We start from the raw sequence: 19,438 nt of genomic DNA on the forward strand, positions 1-19,438 counted from the left end.
TTCCCACCAAGTTACAATATAAACATTATTATAGGCATTTAAAAAATGCTGGCATTGGCTGGGCATGGTGGCTCACACCTGTAATCCCAGCACTTTGGAAGGCCAAGGCTGTTGGTTCACCTGAGGTCAGGAATTCAAGACCAGCCTGGCCAACATGATGAAACCCTGTCTCCACTGAAAATACAAAAAATTAGCGAGACGTGATGGTGGGTGCCTGTAATCCCAGCTACTCGGGAGGCTGAAGCAGGAGAATCGCTTGAACCTGGGAGGCAGAAGTTGCAGTAAGCCGAGATCGTGCCATTGCACTCCATCCTGAGCAATAAGAGCGAAACTCTGTCTCAAAAAAAAAAAAAAAATGCTGGCATTAAAAGCATTCACGAGTAACAGGTAAGCAACTCACTGAGAGTGTATGTATTTCCTTATTATATATTTAAGGGCAAGAGGAATAAAGACAGGGCAAGGGAGGCCTTAGTTTCCTTGTAAAGTCCTAGTGTACTTTAAAGTTTTAACAGCAGGCTGGGCGTGGTGGCTCACGCCTGTAATCCCAGCACTTTGGGAGGCCGAGGCGAGAGGATCACTTGAGGTCAGGAATTCAAGGCCAATCTGGCCAACATGGTGAAACCCTGTCTCTACCAAAAATATAAAAAATTAGCCAGGTTTGGTGGCACGCACCTCTAATCCCAGCTACTCGGGAGGCTGAGGAAGGAGAGTCGTTAGAACCCGGGAGGCGGGGGTTGCAGTGAGCTGAGATTGTGCCACTGCACTCCAACCTGGGTGACAGAGGGAGACTCCATCTCAAAATAAAAAAATAAATAAATAAAGTTTTAACAGCATTGCAGCAGGTATCTGCCATGGCTACACACTAACAGCTCTTAAAAGTAAATTTACTGAAGTTCAGGATATTTCATAAATTATCTATAAATTGTATCTTGATTCTGCAATCAATAAAAATAGCTTCTGTAGGTGAGAAGTTAAATGGTGAGAATATTCAGGTTCCTTCTAAATGTGGTTTTGAATAACATTTACAAATTATTTCTGCTATACCTTTAATCTCAGTCGTTGGATGGGTGACATTTAGGATCTGCACCAGGACTTTGCAAAGACTGTTCATGTGATGGCTTTGGACAGCCACCCCGCCTGGTGCCATCAGTCCTGAGGTCCTCTGGCAGTCCAGGTGAGTTCCTACCACCCTTAGACAAGTAAATGGGCAAATATAAAAGCAGGAAATGAGCTCCCTGAGGGCAGGAGCTGTGTTATTCATTGTTGTATATCTAGAACCTGGGGAAGTGGCTGGCACTTTGTGGACACTACTTAGTGAGTCTCAGAGTCTGAGAGTACATTCACACATTGTTTAACTACAGGGATATGTTCTGAGAAATGCATCATTAGGTGATCTCGTTGTGCAAACATCATGTAGTATACTTATACAAATCCAGATCATATGGCCTACTACACAATTTAGGCTATATGGTGTAGTCTATTGCTTCTAGGCTATAAATCCAGACAGCATGTAACTGTGCTGAATATTGTGGGCAATTGTAACACAATGGGGAGTATTTGTATAACTCATGTAGAAAAGATACAGTAAAAATATGATATAAAAGACAAAAAACGGTGCACCTATATAGGATTCTTACCATAAATGGAGCTTGCAGACTGGAAGCTGAGTTCAGCTGTTAAGACTGGGTTAGTCAGTGAGTGAGCGGTGAGTGGATGGGCAGGCCTGGGATATTACTGTACGCTACTATAGACTTTATCAACACTGTACACCCAGACTACACTAAATTTATTTTAAAAGTTTTTCTTTCTTCAATAATAAATTAATCTTGGCTTACAGTCCCTTTTTTACCTATAAACTTAAAATTTTTTTGACATTTTTGACTCTTTTGTAATAACACTTAGCTTAAAACACAAACACACTAGATAGCTGGACAAGAATATTTACTTTCTTTATATACTTACTCTATATATTTTTTTCTATTTTTAAAACTATTTTTTGCTTTTCAAACTGCTTTGTTAAAAATTAAGACATAATCACACACATTAGCCTAGGCCTAAACTGGGTCAGGATCATCAATATCACTGTCTCCCACCTCCACACCTTGTCGCATTAGAAGGTCTTCAAGGGCGATAACACACAGGGAGCTGTCATCCCTTATAACAATGCCTTCTTCTGAAATACCTCCTGAAGGACCTGCCTGAGGCAGTTTTATGATTAACTTTTTTGAAATAAGTAGAAGCATACTCTAAAATGGTGAAAAGTTTAGTATAGTAAATACATAAACCAGTAACATAGTCATTTATTATCAATATTAAGTATTACGTACTGTACACAATTGTATACTTTTACATGACTGGCAGCATCATTTTGTTTACATCAGCATCACCACAAACATGTAAATAATGCATTGAGCTATGATGTTGCAACAGCTATGACATCATTAAGTGATAGAAATTCTTCAGCTCCATTATTATCTTATGAGACCACCGTTGTATATGTGGCCCACTGTTGCCCAAAATGTCATGATGTGGTCCACTATATTGGGTCCCTGTTAAGCAGAAATGGAAATGCCCTGGGTAGGAAAATTTGGTAGTGTTATGAAAAGCATATCTAAGGTATGTTCTGAACCATAAGTTTCAACAGTGAAACTACAATGGGATGTGTCATTCCGTCTTCAGAAAATATCCCCATCTTGAATGATTCTGGAAGTTGAGACTCTGAGATTTCCTCTAGAGAGTAAAGGAATGGAATCAAAAAGCCTTCTTAGCTAAAGCTAAAATACAAGGGTAGCAAAGTTTGAAATGAAGTCCCCATCCCAATGTGGGATAGTGTTTCTCTTGGTGTGAGAAATTCACCTCACCAAATGTAGCCCATCGGATTCTACAGAGAGGTAGAAGCACTGGCCTTGCCATTCACATTTCCAGATACAGTGAAGGAAAGAAATGACCAAGAGGAATGGGCCCGTAAAAGTACAAGGTTAGCCTGACAGTTAATTAGAGGTTTGAAGGAAGACAGACTGGCTGTTCTAGAAGGTGGTTTACTGGCTGATTTCAAGGACCCCTGCAAGTTGAGAATGATGAGATCTGTTCATTTTTCCTTCAGTGTAATGAATCATGCCTCTGATGACAATTTTGTGTGAGTCATGTTTTATCAGCTTCTTTCTGAATTATTGCTTATCACTCGGAAGCTCCCCAGTCATTTGAAGATTGTCAGAATGAAGTCAGATTTTAGCTGGGGAGGTAGAATATTCTGTTTTGGAGGACACATCTGGTTATACCTGACAAGCAGGGACATCCTGGCTCCAGGAATCTTCTTCCCACTGCATGCCGGAGGACACTGCACAGTCTTTCTGAGTGGGCCAACAGCCTGGCAGCTAGAAATGGGTACAAAGAGTGTTCCCTCTTCTGCTCCCTCAGCAAGACAGGATCTTGAGGAAGGCTTTCCGGAACTCGATATTGAAGGTGGTATAGATCACAGGGTTGAGGGCGCTATTCACGTAGCCCAGCCATGTCGTGGCACTGTAAAGCTCTGGGGACACGTGACATGTCTGGCAGTGGGTATTGAGAACATGGGTCAAGAAGAAGGGCAGCCAGCAGACAATGAAGGCCCCTAAGTTGCCAAATAAGAGAGAAACTGGGTAAGGGATTTGCTTACTCCTTTTGTTATAACATGAGAATGACTCACGGTTGTCTACTTTATGCCAGCCACTAAGCTGGAAGTTTTGCATACCCACTTACTTTTTTTTATAACAACCCTAGGCCGGGTGTGGTGGCTCACGCTTGTAATCTCAGCACTTTGGGAGGCCGAGGCGGGTGGATCACCTGAGGTCAGGAGTACAAGACCAGTCTGGGCAACCAGGTGAAACCCTGTGTCTACTAAAAATACAAAAATTAGCTGGCCGTGGTGGTTCATGCCTATAATCCCAGCTACTCGGGAGGCTGAGGCAGGAGAGTTGCTTGAGCCCGGGAGGCAGAGGTTGTGGTGAGCCAAGATTGCGCCATTGCACTCCGGCCTGGGTGACAGAGTAAGACTCCATCTCAAAAAAACAAAACAAAACAAAAAAAACAAAACAAAACAAAAAAAACCCAACCCTATGAAATAGGTGTGATTAGCCAAACTTTTTTAGGTGAGAAAACTGCATGCTAATGTCTTTCATTCACTTTGGCCTTTGTTACTAAATCAGTTTTCTAGTTGGGTCTCTAGGTAGTTCTTTACTAATCTTTTTCTTTTTCAATTTAATTCAGACGTTTATTTAATGCTTACCTATGCAAAACATGATCCTAGGCACTGATAGGTATGAAGACCTTAAAGATGTGACTGACATCGTTCCTGCTGTTGAGGAGATTACATCTAGGAGTTCTAGTAAACTCCCTGATACAGGAGAGAGTTGGGGTTTGTCAGTGACACTGAACAGGATGAACTAACTGCCTTCACTAACTCTATAGCATACCTGTGATTTATTCATTTTTAATTTCATTATTTAAATAAAGTTCAGGCTGGGCACAGTGGCTCACACCTGTAATCCCAGCAGTTTGGGAGGCCAAGGTGGGTGGATCACCTGAGGTCAGGAATTCAAGACCAGCCTGACTAACATGGTGAAACCTTGTCTTTACTAAAAATACAAAAATTAGCCGGGTGTGGTAGCGCATGCCTGTAATCTCAGCTACTTGGGAGGCTGAGGCAGGAGAATCACTTGAACCCAGGAGGCAGAGGTCGTAGTGAGCCAAGATCGTGCCATTGCACTCCAGCCTGGGTGACAGAGTAAGACTCTGTCTCAAAATAAATAAATAAATTTCATATTTTATGACTATAAAAATTACCCCTGGTTCTGGCAGGGTGTGGTGGCTCACGTCTATAATGCCAGTGTTTTGGGAGGCTGAGATGGGAGGATTGCTTGATGCCATGAGTTTGAGACCAGCCTGGGCAACGTAATGAGACCCTGTCACTACAAAAAACAAATAAAAATTAAAAATATTAGCTGGTCATGGGGGCATACGCCTGTAGTTCTAGCTACTCAGGAGGCTCAGGCAGGAGGATTGCTTGAGCCCAGGAGTTCAAGGCTGCAGTGAGCTATGATTGTGCCACTGCACTCCAGCCTAGGCAACAGAGTCAGACCATGTCTCAAAAAAACAAAAAACAAAAAATCTTGATTGTATGCAGTATGGAAAGCTTGGTAAATACAGAGAAGTAGGAAAAAAGGAATAAGCACCCACCACTCAAAGACAATCACTTTTGATATATTGGTGAATTTCTTTCCAGTCTTTTTTACTCTGTATTTAAAATAATCTAGATTTTTTTTTTTTTTTGAGATGGAGTCTTGCTCTGTCGCCCAGGCTGGAGTGCAGTAGCGCGATCTCTGCTCGCTGCAAGCTCTGCCTCCCAGGTTCAGGCCATTCTCCTGCCTCAGCCTCCTGAGTAGCTGGGACTACAGGCGCCCACCACCACGCCTGGCTAATTTTTTGCATTTTTAGTAGAGACGGGGTTTACCGTGTTAGCCAGGATGGTCTCGATCTCCTGACCTCGTGATCTGCCCACCTCGGCCTCCCAAAGTGCTGGAATTACAGGCTTGAGCCATCATGCCCGGCCTAAAGTAATCTAGATTTTATCATACCATATCACAATAGTGTTTTGCATTCTTATTTTTATCACTTAATATTTTAAATAACTAAGCATTTATTAAATATCCAATATGTACCAGACAGTTTTATTGAATCATTATCTTACTTATTGTTTGATTTATGTGTTGTAGCTCCATATAATGGACAGCGCAGTTAAGTGGCTTGTTCAGCTTCATAAATTTCAGCCTAGGTCTTTTGAATTTCCACCAGAGTTAGCATTTATATACAAATACTTTTCAATTATATTGTGAACATTTGATAAGTATTACTGTCATCGAATTTCCTATTTCTCTCAAATGTGGCTACCTTAGTTAGCATCTTCTACCAGCTCCACTTAACACAACCTAACCCAACCCAACACAGCTCAAGCCAACCCAAACTTACCAAGCACAATGGCCACCATCTGGGTTGCCTTCTTCTCCCGAAGTGGCACTCCCCGAGGTTGCAGGGGCCCCAGCTTCAAAGATGTCGATAATCTGCCATTGCTGAGTTTTCGAACTTCTAAGCTGAGCTTGGGCGCTATGGTGGGACTCAGGGAATTCCGAGTCTTCTCCTCTCTTTTCAACTCTCCTCCTCTTTCTTGGAAGCCTGGTCCACCCAAGGCAGTGTCTTGGCAGATGCTGTAGTAACGCTTCAGCTCCAGATGTGCCGGGTCAGGAGAGAGGGTCTGCAGGTGTGACAAGAGGGAATCTTGACATTTCTGGGGGTATTGTTTATCTTCTGAATGTTCCTGAAAGGGCCAGAGAATTCAAAGAAGGAAGACGGCAACACAGTTGTGGGAAACCTACAAAGGGAACATCTGAGGGAGTGGTGGGACCCTGAGAAGTTAAGGGAAATGAAATTTGCTTTAGACTTTACAACTAAAAAGCACCCACCATATCATCAGAGTGAACAGGCAGCCTACAGAATGGGAGAAAATTTTTGCAATCTATCCATCTGACAAAGGTCTAATATCCAGAATCTACAAGAAACTTAAACAAATTTACAAGAAAATAACCCCATTAAAAAGTGGGCAAAGGATATGAATAGACACTTCTCAAAAGAAGACATTTATGCAGCCAACAAACATACAAAAGAAAGCTTGTCATCACTGGTCATTAGAGAAATGCAATCAAAATGACAGTGAGATACCATCTCAGGCCAGTTAGAATGGCAATCATTAAAAAGTCTGGAAAACAACAGATGTTGGTGAGGATGAGAATAGGCACGCTTTTACACTGTTGGTGGGAGTGTAAATTAGTTCAACCATTGTGGAAGACAGTGTGGCGATTCCTCACGGATCTAGAACCAGAAATACCATTTGACCCAGCAATCCCATTACTGGGTATATATGCAAAAGATTATAAATCATTCTACTGTAAAGACACATACACATGTATGTTTACTGCAGCAATATTTGCAATAGCAAAGACTTGGAACCAAGTGAAATGCCCATCAATGATAGACTGTATAAAGAAAATGTGGCACATATACACTATAGAATACTATGCAGCCATAAAAAAGAATGAGTTCATATCTTTTGCAGGGACATGGATGAAGCTGGAAACCATCATCCTCAGCAAACTAACATAGGAAGAGAAAACCAAACACCACATGTTCTCACTTGTAAGTGGGAGCTGAACGGTGAGAACACATGGACAAAGGGAGGGGAACATCACACACCAGGGCCTATCAAGGGATGGGGGACAAGGGGAGGAAGAGCATTAGGACAAATACCTAATCCATGCAGAGCTTAAAACCTAGATGATAGGTTGATAGATTCAGCAAACCACAATGGCACATGTATACCTATGTAGCAAACCTGCTTGTTCAGCACACGTACCCCAGAACTTAAAGTAAAAAAAAAAAAAAAAAAAGCAGCTCCCACCACATATAGAACATTTGATAATCACAACAACCCCTTGAGCAGGGTAGCATAGAATTGTAGTCTGGCCTTTTTGAGTTAGAATGACCTGGTGATACAGAGAAACACATTAAGTGACACCACTATGACATAAGCCCCGAAATGTGGAGTGTGGGAAACTCCACAAGACAAATGACTCAGTTTCTTCAACAAATAAATTTTAACAACAACAATGACAATACTTACCAGTTGCAAAATATGTGCCTTATTTGAATTTTGATTCAAACAAACCAACTGTAAAATAATTTACAAGACAATTGGGGAAATTTGAACATCAATTGGACATTTAATGATATTAGAAAACTATTAATTTTTTAGTGTGATGTGGTATTGTGGTTATGTGTCTTATAAAACAGTCCGTATTCTTTTTTTTTTTTTGAGACAGACTTTCGCTCTTGTTGCCCAGGCTGGAGTGCAGTGGTGTGATCTCGGTTCACTGCAACCTCTGCCTCCCGGGTTCAAGAGATTCTCCTGCCTCAGCCTCCCAAGTAGCTGGGATTACAGGCATGTACCACCACGCCCGGCTAATTTTGTGTTTTTAGTAGAGATGGGTTTCTCCATGTTGGTCAGGCTGGTCACAAACTCCTGACCTCATGTGATCTGCCCACCTTGGCCTCCCAAAGTGCTGGGATTACAGGCGTGAGCCACCATGCCTGGCCAACAGTCTGTATTCTTTAGAGGATCTTGCAGAAATATTTTGGTTGAAATAATACAGTGTTTAGTATTTGCTTCACAGCAATCCAGTGGGGATGTGTGAACGTAGGTGGGATTGTAGATGAAATAAGACTGACCACGAATTGATCACGACTGAGGCTGCCTGATGGCTACTGGGGGGTTGTTATATTTGTCTACTTTTTTATTTTTGAAAACTTCCATAATAGAAATTAAAAAAAAAAAAGAAAACCCAGGATTTTCTTCTCAGCTTTCTTACTTAGTAGATGTATCTTTAGGCAAGTTAATTTAATATCTCTGAGCTTCATTTGTAAAACAGAAAAGAAATAGGGAAAAATGGGTTTGGGATGAGTAGCCTCTGAGAATGGAAAACTGAAAAGAAATAGGGAAAAATGCGTTTGGGATGAGTAGCCTCTGAGAATGGAAAACTGAAATATGTTAACTTTTCTGGTATGGAGGGGGAGATGTGTGTGTGCCCAACTTGAACTTCTTTTCATGTTTGAAGAATCAGACTATTGTGTCAGTCTTGAACAGGAGGCAGAACTCAACTCTTCAACTCCCATTACTGATGCCATAAAAGCCAGATATTCACTTCATACCTCCATTCCCATGCAGCTAGAGCTCAGGCACATGCACCAAGCCCAGTCAATTGCAGATTCACACCTGAGACTTTGAACTGGAACTTGTGAAGCAGGGAGACTTCAGAACTCCTCTAGTAGTGGTGGCATTCAATGTCCAGTGTGTTAGGTCTTCTAGCTAGATTATTTCTTAGGCATGAATAGCATCTTTCTGAAGCTGTTCTTCAGCCTTCTCATTGAGCCTGTGAGCCACCTGACAGCTTTCCAGTAAATTTGTTTTCTATGTAAGTCAGTCAGTGTCAGCAACAAAAACCCCTCGCTTTGGTTTCCTTAGTTCAAGGAAGCAGTCTTCTAGATACACAGAACTGGCACATTGTACATACTCAGAATGAATGAATGAATGCAAGCGGTCTTCAAGACTATTTAGTGTTCTTTATTTATTTATTTATTTATTTATTATTTTTAGTAGAAATGAGGTCTTGCTATGTTGGCCAGGCTGGTCTCAAATTCCTGGGCTCAAGTGATCCTCCTGTCTTGGCCTCCGAAAGTGTTGGGATTACAGGTGTGAGCCAACATGCCCAGCCAATTTAAGTTTTTTAAATTTTTATTTATTTATTTATTCTTTAAGACAAAGTCTCACTCTGTCACCAGGCTGGAGTGAAGTGGCGTGATCTCGGCTCATTGCAACCTCTGCCTCCCAGGTTCAAGCGATTTTCCTGCCTCAGCCTCCTGAGTAGCTGGGATTACAGGCGCCCACCACCACACCTGGCTAATTTTTGTATTTTTAATAGTGATGAGGTTTCACTATTTTGGCCAGGCTGGTCTCGAACTCCTGACCCCAAGTGATCCACCTACCTCAGCCTCCCAAAGTGCTGGGATTACAAGCATGAGCCACTGCACCTGGCCTAGAGTTTTTTTTTAAAATGGTGCTCCACAGAGGTATTCTTAGGAATTCTAGAATAATATACATTTTTTCTTGAAGATTTAAAAAATTCATATATAATAATTTTACATATTTGTGGGGCAAATGAAATATTTTGATACATGCATACAATGTGTAATGATCAAATCAGGCTAGTCATCACTTCAAACAATTATCATTTCTTTGTGTTGGGAGCATTTCAAATCTTTTCTTCTAGGTATTCTGAAATATATAAAAACTGCTGTTAAGTGTAGTCACCCTACTGTGCTATTAGACACTAGAACTTGTTCCTTCTATTTAATTGTATGTTTGTACCCCTGAATCCACCTCTCTTTCTCGCCCCCTTCCCCATCTCCTTCCTAGCCTCTGGTAACCATGAACCTACTCTCTATTTTCACGATAACCACTTTTTTAGCTTCCATATGTGATTGAGAACATGTGATATTTGTCTTACTATGTCTGGCTTATTTCACTTAACATGATGTCAAGTTAAGAGAATACATATTTAACATTTTTTGGTTTTTAGTTTGATGGCATTTTCTAATAATTAAAATAAGCATATTTCATTTTATCTGAATGCCTATTTACAACAGAGATTATGGTGTGTTTTTTTGTTTGTTTTTTTTTTTGTTGTTGTTTGTTTGTTTTTGAGATGGAGTTTCCCTCTGTCGCCCAGGCTGGAGTGTAGTGGTGAAATCTCAGCTCACTGCAACCTTCGCTTCCCGGGTTCGAGTGATTCTTGTGCCTCGGCCTCCTGAGTAGCTGGGATTATAGGTGCATGCCACCATGCCCGGCTAATTTTTGTATTTTTTTAAGTAGAGATGGGGTTTCACCATGTTGGTCAGGCTGGTCTCGAACTCCTGACCTGGTGATCTGCCCACATTGGCCTCTCAACTTGCTGGGATTACAGGCATGAGCCACCACACGCGGCCCCAAGATTATGTTTACAATTAAACTGGCACCTACTGAAAACTGGCACCTACTGATCTTCTTAAAGTGACAATATTTGACTTCTAACTCATTATTTCTAAAACTAGGGGATGGGAAACAAATTCTTGGGATTGCCTAAGAAATCTCATATTAGCTGGGTGCAGCCCAAGAGTTCAAGGCTGCCGTGAGCTGTGATCACACCACTGCACTCCAGCCTGGGGAACAGAGTGAGACTCTGTCTCAAAAACAAAAACAAGAACAAAAAAACCTCATATTTGAAAACATTGATCTAGTATACCCTGTTTCCATTTTACAGATATGGAAATTCGGTCCTATAGTAGGAAAATGATTCTTCCAAGATTATATATTGGTGAGTGTATTTTTCAGCTCTGTCTGCAAAACCTGATCACTACTTCCATGACTGACATGAGGAAACACTGGATTCCTCTGGGTCTGGCTGGCAGAGCCCTCCACTCCCAGATGGCAGGACAGAACCTAATTCTCCACACTCTTGGAAATGCCAGTCTCTTGGCTGTCTGATCTCTCTTTTGTATTCAATATTTTTCCTCCTCTTGGCCTTGAAGCCTCCTTAGACCTTGGATCAGCCATAGGCAACTTTGAGCTGCATAGCTATTATCATTTAAAATGATTATCTCCAATTCCCACACCAGGCCTGTGTAAAAAGTCATTAACTATACCGAGATTGAACAAAGCTCAGACCTTAATTATTACAAATTTTTGAAGTTTTATTTCTAATGTGGAATTCAGAGAGGAATACTGTTCTCATATCTAACACCTCCAGACTCCATTCTGCACTCTGCTAGCTGGGCGAGGCAGGCCTGGCTTGAATTGGAAGAACAAGGCTAATGGTGACCATGAAGTTGTCTTGGTTTTTCCCACATTCAGTGGTAAATATGGCACTTGAAATTTTCCTTTCTCTGCCTGGTTTTTGCTGTGTCCATGTGTGTTCCCTTGACGTCTGTTTCCTCTAATGCAGGTGGCCTTGGATGGCATTGTCACACCGTGTGCAAGAGTCATTGGCTCCAGTCACTAAGGTCAAGCCCAATAGTCATATGCTTTCTCAATATCATCTGATGAATTCTATTCTGAAGCTTAAATTAGGAAGAATTTCAGATCTTGTCTTGTAGATATATGTGTGGGAATCAGGGTAAGGTTTCATTCTGGGGTGAGAGTAGAATCAAGATAAGCCAGTATTGTGGGAAAAGGTCTCTTATTCTTTCTGTATGATCAGACATGGCCCACTTACCATTTTTCCTGTGGCATGTGATGGAAATCAGGCCCTTACTGAAAACTGCTGAATGGGGTGCACGTGCAGACAAGAAGACTGGGCAGGGGGTGTAGAAGAAGGAACAGTTAGTTGTGGGTCTAACCATGTCATTGATAACCACGGGACATGATAATATTTTGAATGCAATACTTTCATATCCTCAGCCTTGGGTCTTGATCTCTTCTTTCATGGGGATTAATAGTCTTGTTTCACTCAAGCCTTGGGACTTCAACTTAAGAGTCTGGCCTTCATTCATACTTTTGACATCATCAAAGACCTTAACAGGTCATCAGAGATAATGTAGGTCATCAGGCTGGGCACCTATGCCTGTAATCCCAGCACTTGGAGAGGTTGAGGTGGGCAGATCATTTGAGGCCAGGCATTATAGACCAGCCTAGCCAACAAGGAAAAACCCTGTCTCTACTAAAAATACAAAAATTAGCCAGATGTGTTGGTGGGCACCTGTAATCCCAGCTATTCAGGAGGTGGAGGCATGAGAATTGCTTGAACCCAGGAGGTACAGGCTGCAGTGAGCTGAGATCATGTCACTGCACTCCAGTCTGGGTGACAGAGCAAGACTCTGTCTCAAAAAAAAAAAAAAAAAAAAAAAAAAAAAAAAGATTATCCAGGTCATCAAAGATTAATCTAGACACCCAAATTGGATCTGTCTTCAAGATCAAACTCAATTCTTACTCTGTCTATGGAGCCCTTTCCTGAGTGTATTAGCCTGTTTTCATGCTGCTAATAAAGACATACCTGAGACTGGGTAATTTATAAAGAAAAAGAAGTTTAATGGATTCACAGTTCCATGTGGCTGGGGAGGCCTCACAATCATGGTGGAAGGCAAAAGGCACGTCTTACGTGGCAGCAGACGAGAGAAAATTTGTGCAGGGAAACTCCCCCTCATAAAACCATCAGATCTCGTGAGACTTATTCACTATCATGAGAACAGCAAGGGAAAGACCCACCCCCATCATTCAGTTACCTCCCACTGGGTCCCTCCCACGACACATGGGAATTGTGGGAGCTACAATTCAAGATGAGATTTGGGTGGGGACACAGCCAAACCATATCACTGAGCGTATTGGGTTTTCTCTTCTATAACCTCCAGAGCACTTCATAATTGAGTGCTTAATTGTCTTCACCTCACATTTGGCAAACATCCTATTCAGCTCTGGGATCTTCATTAACATTGAGTGGAGGGGTGCTTTATTTGCTTGTCTAGATTCTAAGCTCCATGAAGGCAGATGCTGTTTAATGTTACCACTGTCCCTTCCCTAGTAGATTTCAAGTGATCGGTATATATCCATTCATGCTTCAAGTACATCGTGGGAAAACTACTAAGTGCCAGGCAATGGGGTAAGGAGAAATTAAAGCCCTAGCAATTAGAAGATCATTGCAGAGGCAATGACATTTCTTTTCAAAGCCTAGAAAAATCCAATAAAATGCTTTATCAGCACCCTATCCCACCAGCTTGTCAGTTCCTTGACACATGGACAGATCCAGTAAGGAAAAAAGGCTTTGATGGACCCCAGTGATTCTTGGCATGAGTGGTTTAGATAAAAAGTCCGTTCTGGGAACCCACCAGCAGTGCAAGGTACAACTGCTGCACTGAAACTTCAAAGCCTGTGGGACATCTGAGCTGCTGCCCATTTGGGGAAAATGAAAGACTTTGAAGGGAAGCAGAACAAGCCCAGGAGCTATCCAATCACTTTGCCAGGTAAGGTAGGCTCTAGAGGCAACTTTCAGTGTTTTCTTGAGATTGGATTTCCTACCTTCAAAGCGCAGCCAATATTAGCAGATTCCAAAGTGGGTGTCAGATTTGTGTCTTCAATTTAGCTAAACGGCAAAATCGTGCACTGCTGGACACAGGCTGGGAAGTCAGGAGATTGGGTGTTGTCTTCCCTCTACCCCCTCCAGGGTACTTACTTGTTGGGGGAAGCCAGGCCTGACACTGTTGCACTGACTGTTCTGTCGAGTGAGGATCCTTTTCCGTCTCCTTTGTTTCAGCACCACATAGATTCTGGCATAGACAAGGACAGTCACTCCAAAGGGCAGGTAGAAGGACACCACTGAAGAGTAGATGACAAAATCAGGATTGGAGATGGAGCAGACAGTGGGGTCCCCTGCGGATGAGAAGGGGGAAGGTAAAGCAGTTAGCAAGTATCAGAACTCAGTAAGGAGCATAAAACACGGCTCCATGTCATGTGTGGTGCCTGCACTTTCTGCTGCACAGGGGGTGGGGAGAATGCAGTCTCAGATACGTATACTGTCAGGTCCTTGAGGGTAGAAGGTCTAATTCATCTTTGAGTTTCTCACAGCTTGCTTAAAATAAAAAGTTACCAACAATCATATGCCAGACACTGGGGCTACAAAGATGAATGAGACACCATGTCTTCTCTCAAGGGAGCGAACAGTCTAGATAGACAGATGATCCCTTTCATAGGATGTCACAAGTGTCACACAGAGACATGCAGCCTGGGAGGCTGGGGAGAGCATTACAGGGCAAGAGGGCAGAGGCTCCCAGGAGGGATGCAGCCCTCAGAAAAGGGCCTGCTGGTGCGGAGGCATTGGAGAATTGTTTGACTGCAATGAAAGGAAGAAGCCTTATTTGCTGAGAATGCTAGTTCTCCAATTTTGAATCTGGGATGGAGGGCAGATGGCGGCTGAATACAAGACAGAGATTTGATTTTTCAGGGAATCCCAGCACTTGTCAGAGGTGGGATGGGAAAAAGGCAGGTAATGAAATTGTGACATGGAGAATGTGCACTTAGAAGGGTCCTTGTCCCTGCTTTATATCCTGAAATGTTCCTGCCATTTCTCCTTAGGAGGTCCCTCTAGCTTTGCCTTCTTCATAGCAGATGCTGAGATTCCTCCAAGGCCCAAGATGGGCCTGAAACGTGCCCCATCTTGAAAAAGAAAAGCAAAGCAAACTAATATCTGCCAGGCAATGAGCCAAGAGCTTTGTACCCCTTATCCTACCTAATAATTATGGCAACATTGTATGAGACAGGTGCCATTACTGTCTCTCTTTTCGGATGAGCAGATTAAAGCTCAGAGAGGTTCAGTAAGTAGCCTAAGGCTGCACCTGAAAAATATGTTCTTGCAGCCAGTTTTATGCCCAAGCCAATGTTCTTTCTATAATTTTAACACCCCATCCCTCTTTACCATTGTGACATGGAACATCTGTGCTTCATCCAGCACTGTGAGCAACAACTGTTGGTACACCCGGCCAGTCTTCATAAAGGGTTGGGGATTCTTCAACCTCAAAGTTGGCCTTGGAAGATGAAGCCTCAGGTGTGGGCTGGTGGGGAGAGGGCAGTGGCCATGTAGGACCCTTATTCTGCTTCTTGGTCTTCTGAGGTAGGTGGAAGCCAGAGAGCCTTCAGTGTCAGATTCAGGTCTGCTATTTATTAACTGTGTGATCTTGGACACGTTTCATTTATTTATTTATTTATTTATTTATTTATTTATTTATTTATTTTTTGAGATGGAATTTTGCCCTTGTTGCCCAGGCTGGAATCCAATGGCTCGATCTCGGCTCACCGCAACCTCCATCTCCCAGGTTCAAGCGTTCTCCTGCCTCAGCCTCCCAAGTAGCTGGGATTACAGGCATGGGCCGCCATGCCCAGCTAATTTTTTTGTATTTTTAGTAGAGACGGGGTTTCTCCATGATGCTCAGGCTGGTCTCAAACTCCCCACCTCAGGTGATCCACCCGCCTTGGCCTCCCAAAGTGCTGGGATTACAGGCGTGAACCACTGCACCCAGCTGACACATTTCTTAAATATGCAAAGCTTCAGTTTTATTACCTGTTAAAAAAAAAAGCCTAGAAATATTGTATAGTAGTTGTGAGAATTAATGAGAATAAATGGTAGCTATTCTTAATATTTATTTATTTATTATTTATTATTTCTCTCCCCTGAGCTTTTTGAACTGAAAGGGAAGGTAACATCTGAAATGGGAATTTGGAGACAGACTTATAGGGAACAATATTTGTGGGAGAAGGAAGGGAATAACAGCTAAGAACTAAAATGAAAAGAGTGTGCTCAGTGACCAGTGATGCATTTTACTGACATCTTTGCCACTAGAATCTTTACAAGCTACTCCTAAATTCTCTGGTTCTCCGAAGAGGAGGTAAAATTCAGGTAAATTTCATGTTGTTTCACCAAAGCCTATGTCATCATCCTTTAGAAAATGGCTTATAGGGGCCAGGCATGGTGGCTCACGCCTGTAATCCCAGCACTTTGAGAGGCCGAGGCAGGTGGATCACAAGGTCAGGAGTTCGAGATGAGCCTGACCAACATGGTGAAACCACGTCTCTACTAAAAATACAAAAGTTAGCCGGTGTGGTAGCACACACCTGTAATCCCAGCTACTCAGGAGGCTGAGGCAGGAGAACCGCTTGAACCCAGGAGGCAGAGGTTGCAGTGAGCTGAGATGGCGCCATTGCACTCCAGCCTGGGCGATAGAGCGAGACTCTGTCTCCAAAAAAAAAAAAAAAAAAAAGAAAAGAAAATGGCTCATAGGCTCTGCGTAGTTCACCAAATTGGCATCTGCTGGTATTTGGGGGTGATGGAGTTGGGGAGAGGGATAGGGTGGCAGTGCGTGGTCTTTCAGAATCTCTAGGGAGCCATGTTGGTGGTGATCTGCTCCTTCTCTGAAGTCTGCTTTTCTGTTGTCAGCGTCTGACTATGGTTTTAAACCCTGCCTGTGATAAGGAGGCGTTTCACATGTCTCACGTGTGAGAAGAGGCCAGTGGGGTGGCACTGCCCATCTTGTTGCCATCCTTGGTGTCCTGGATATTCCCTGTTGGTCCCTCCACCTAACTTTCTACCTTTTCCTACCCACTCTGGGTTCTGGGAGGCTGACCTCTAAATTTTATATATGAGCTACTTCTTTTAAAAAGTCAGGGTCAGATAGGGGTATGGTATGCTTCTATTTGTGTAATAATGAATACACATACACATACATAAACATATTTGTGTATGGACATGCACACTGTTGCAAGCATTATCTTGCAAGAATATTAATGTTTGTTTCTAGGGAAGGAGATGGGAGAATGTAGTAATCTGGGGTAGAAGGGAGACCTACATATAAGTATGTATGTATCTCATGGACACCTTATGAATGTTTTATGTGCAAGCATTTATTTCTCCATTAAAAATATTGAGAGAGTTGAGAGGGCATATAGCTATTTCAGGGTCCCTAGTCAACGAAGGCTCTCACATATAATCACAGAACCTGCATTGCCATCTCTTCCTTCCTCCCCTATCTAAGCAAATAGCTTCCCTTCCTTAGATCAAGCATTGCAGCCTCTTCCAGAATGTCCCCATTGAAGGCAGAGTGACACTGGAGGTGGGTGGCCAATGAGTAGGGCCTGCCCCAGCCCCCAGCAGGCCTGGCCCTGGTTGTGTGTCCTGTTGGCAGGGCAGAGTGATGCACCAGACAGCAGCAGTTCTGAAACCTTCTCTGCTGTGTACCAAAGAGGTAAGGAAGGCAGTAATGCCCCCCAGAAGCTGACACTTCCCCAGGAGATGAGGTGCCTTGTTTTGATGATTTAACTGCAAGAGTGTTGTTTTGTTAGCACAATAGTCATTGAGCAAATGCATAAATAATAAATAAATGAGCAAAATGTACAAATGAGCATTTTATATAAACACGTGAGCACTCACTGACCAGAGGATAATGGAGAAGGCCTGTGCCGGGGGAGGGGAGGTTACTCCTCCTCTGAGATTAGAGATGCTTATCCCAACTAATCTCAACATTTCAGGAAGAAAGGATGATGATGAAGAGTCATCTATTTACTCATTCTACAAATTTTGTGGAGTACGTACTATGTTTAAAGCACTGTGCTGGGTGAAATAGGCAAAGGCATCTATGAGGCTTTTGCAGGCTGTCTTGGGAAACTGAGACCTACCATGATGTGAACAGCTTGGCTCAGAGCAGGTTTACTTGAAAGATTCACGAACTTCAAATTCATTGATGGATTTGACCCCAGCTTGATTCCAAAGACATGCGGTGCCAATGAATCTGATTTTAGGATGGGCCTGTTATTCTTTTAATTTTGTGCTTCTACTATTCTCTTAACTTTTTGTGCAACTAAGCTCCCCCTCCCCCAACCTAGCTCCAGTGCTCTGAAAACTAGGTGAGATGTTCTATTGATGAAATCAAATAAATAGCACTCCTCCATTTGCTTCTTTCAAGGGAAAATCAAGCCAGCTGATAGAGTTTTCTTAACTTTAAGTTTCTCCTCCCTTGAAGATTTCTTAAACCCTTATCATCAGCTTATTCACTCTTTGCTTATTCATTCTAGATTTTTAAAAATAACACAATAGCTTTCTGATTTAGCAGGAATTTATATACTAGTTATTTTTCTTATCTATGCAATGAAAGGGTTGGGCTGCTCATTCAGGGATCTTCAGAGTTTCCTCTGGCACCGGCACACCATGCTCTGCTGTATCAGGGTCTGTTGATGATGTGATATTTGCCTAGACTGCTGGGCCTCTGCTGGGAGTTAAGGCAACCCTGGCCAGCCAGGCCCCCGCCTCGGAACTCTCTCACCCAAAACCCTGCCTCATATTGACCTTTCATCTGAGAACAGGAGCAACTCCAAGTTGGAAGAGACTGAAGTTCAACTTTTCTGTATCTTATGTTCTCTAATAATTCACAATTGCGTGTGGCAGCCCATGGCATTAAAAGAAGAGCTCTGCCAGAAAGTTCTTTTTTTGTGTTGCACCTATTAGTGAAAGTCCAGCTGCTTCCAATATCAGGTGTTATTGGCAGGATCCTGCCCTCTCCCCCTTGATTTTCCACAGAAGGAGTAGAAAAAATGACTGAGAAGAGTCCTTTATATTGGGCTTTCAAATGAAGTTGGGAACTTCCTTATAGATGAGAGAATTGCTGCAGGAACCCACATCTATCAAGATAATGAAGCTGTACAGTGAAGGTCAGCTTGAGGCAGAGGAGGACAGCTGGGCCTGAGCTTCACTTACTAAGTCCCCTAACTGTGTTCTAGGAAGGGGCAACTGATCTCTAAAACCATCAGCAGAACTCTTACGACTGCAGATGTATAGTTACATTTTGATGTATAAACTTTTCCAATAAATAATAACAACCATAACACCAGCTAATATCTACTGAGCTCTTACAGTGGAACCTGACACTTTAACACAATATATGAGTAATTGGAAGGCTTGCTAGAGTGCTATTAATAAACTTAAATGTAAAAGACAGAGCTATTGTGAGAGACGAGAGAGAAGTGAGAGCGCACATACTAAGTCACAGGCCTTTTCTGCCTTCTCAATTCTATACTTGAAAATCCTTTTGGAAAAAACTTTCCTGAATTTTGTTTCTGGAACAATAATGATCTCACTGGGGGCAACAATACTGCAAATTCATCATTCTTCTTCACTCTGGATGTCGACATTAACCGAGAACTCAGTCTAATGTCAGATTTTGAGATTGTTTCAACTGTTTCCAGTGTGGTGTGTCTGTGAGAGTGAATAAGACCGCCTCCCCCAAGAAT

At 42.5% G+C, this 19,438-nt stretch overlaps 1 protein-coding gene across 1 annotated transcript in view; it reads right to left on the reverse strand.

Annotated features, from left to right (window-relative positions):
* Positions 1-2,253: 2,253 nt before the first annotated feature.
* DRD3 (dopamine receptor D3) overlaps positions 2,254-19,438 on the reverse strand; it is a 70,923-nt gene continuing 53,738 nt past the window's right edge. Inside the window, exons 6-8 of the mRNA XM_031009484.3 lie at positions 13,842-14,038; positions 6,004-6,286; positions 2,254-3,610 (exon numbers count right to left, since the gene is read on the reverse strand). Of these exons, the coding sequence (XP_030865344.1) occupies positions 3,414-3,610; positions 6,004-6,286; positions 13,842-14,038 (677 nt within the window). The 3' untranslated portion in view covers positions 2,254-3,413. The remainder of the gene's footprint in view (positions 3,611-6,003; positions 6,287-13,841; positions 14,039-19,438) is intronic.

Source organism: Gorilla gorilla, chromosome 2 (genome assembly GCF_029281585.2).
Source record: "Gorilla gorilla gorilla isolate KB3781 chromosome 2, NHGRI_mGorGor1-v2.1_pri, whole genome shotgun sequence".
Lineage (NCBI taxonomy): Eukaryota > Metazoa > Chordata > Mammalia > Primates > Hominidae > Gorilla > Gorilla gorilla.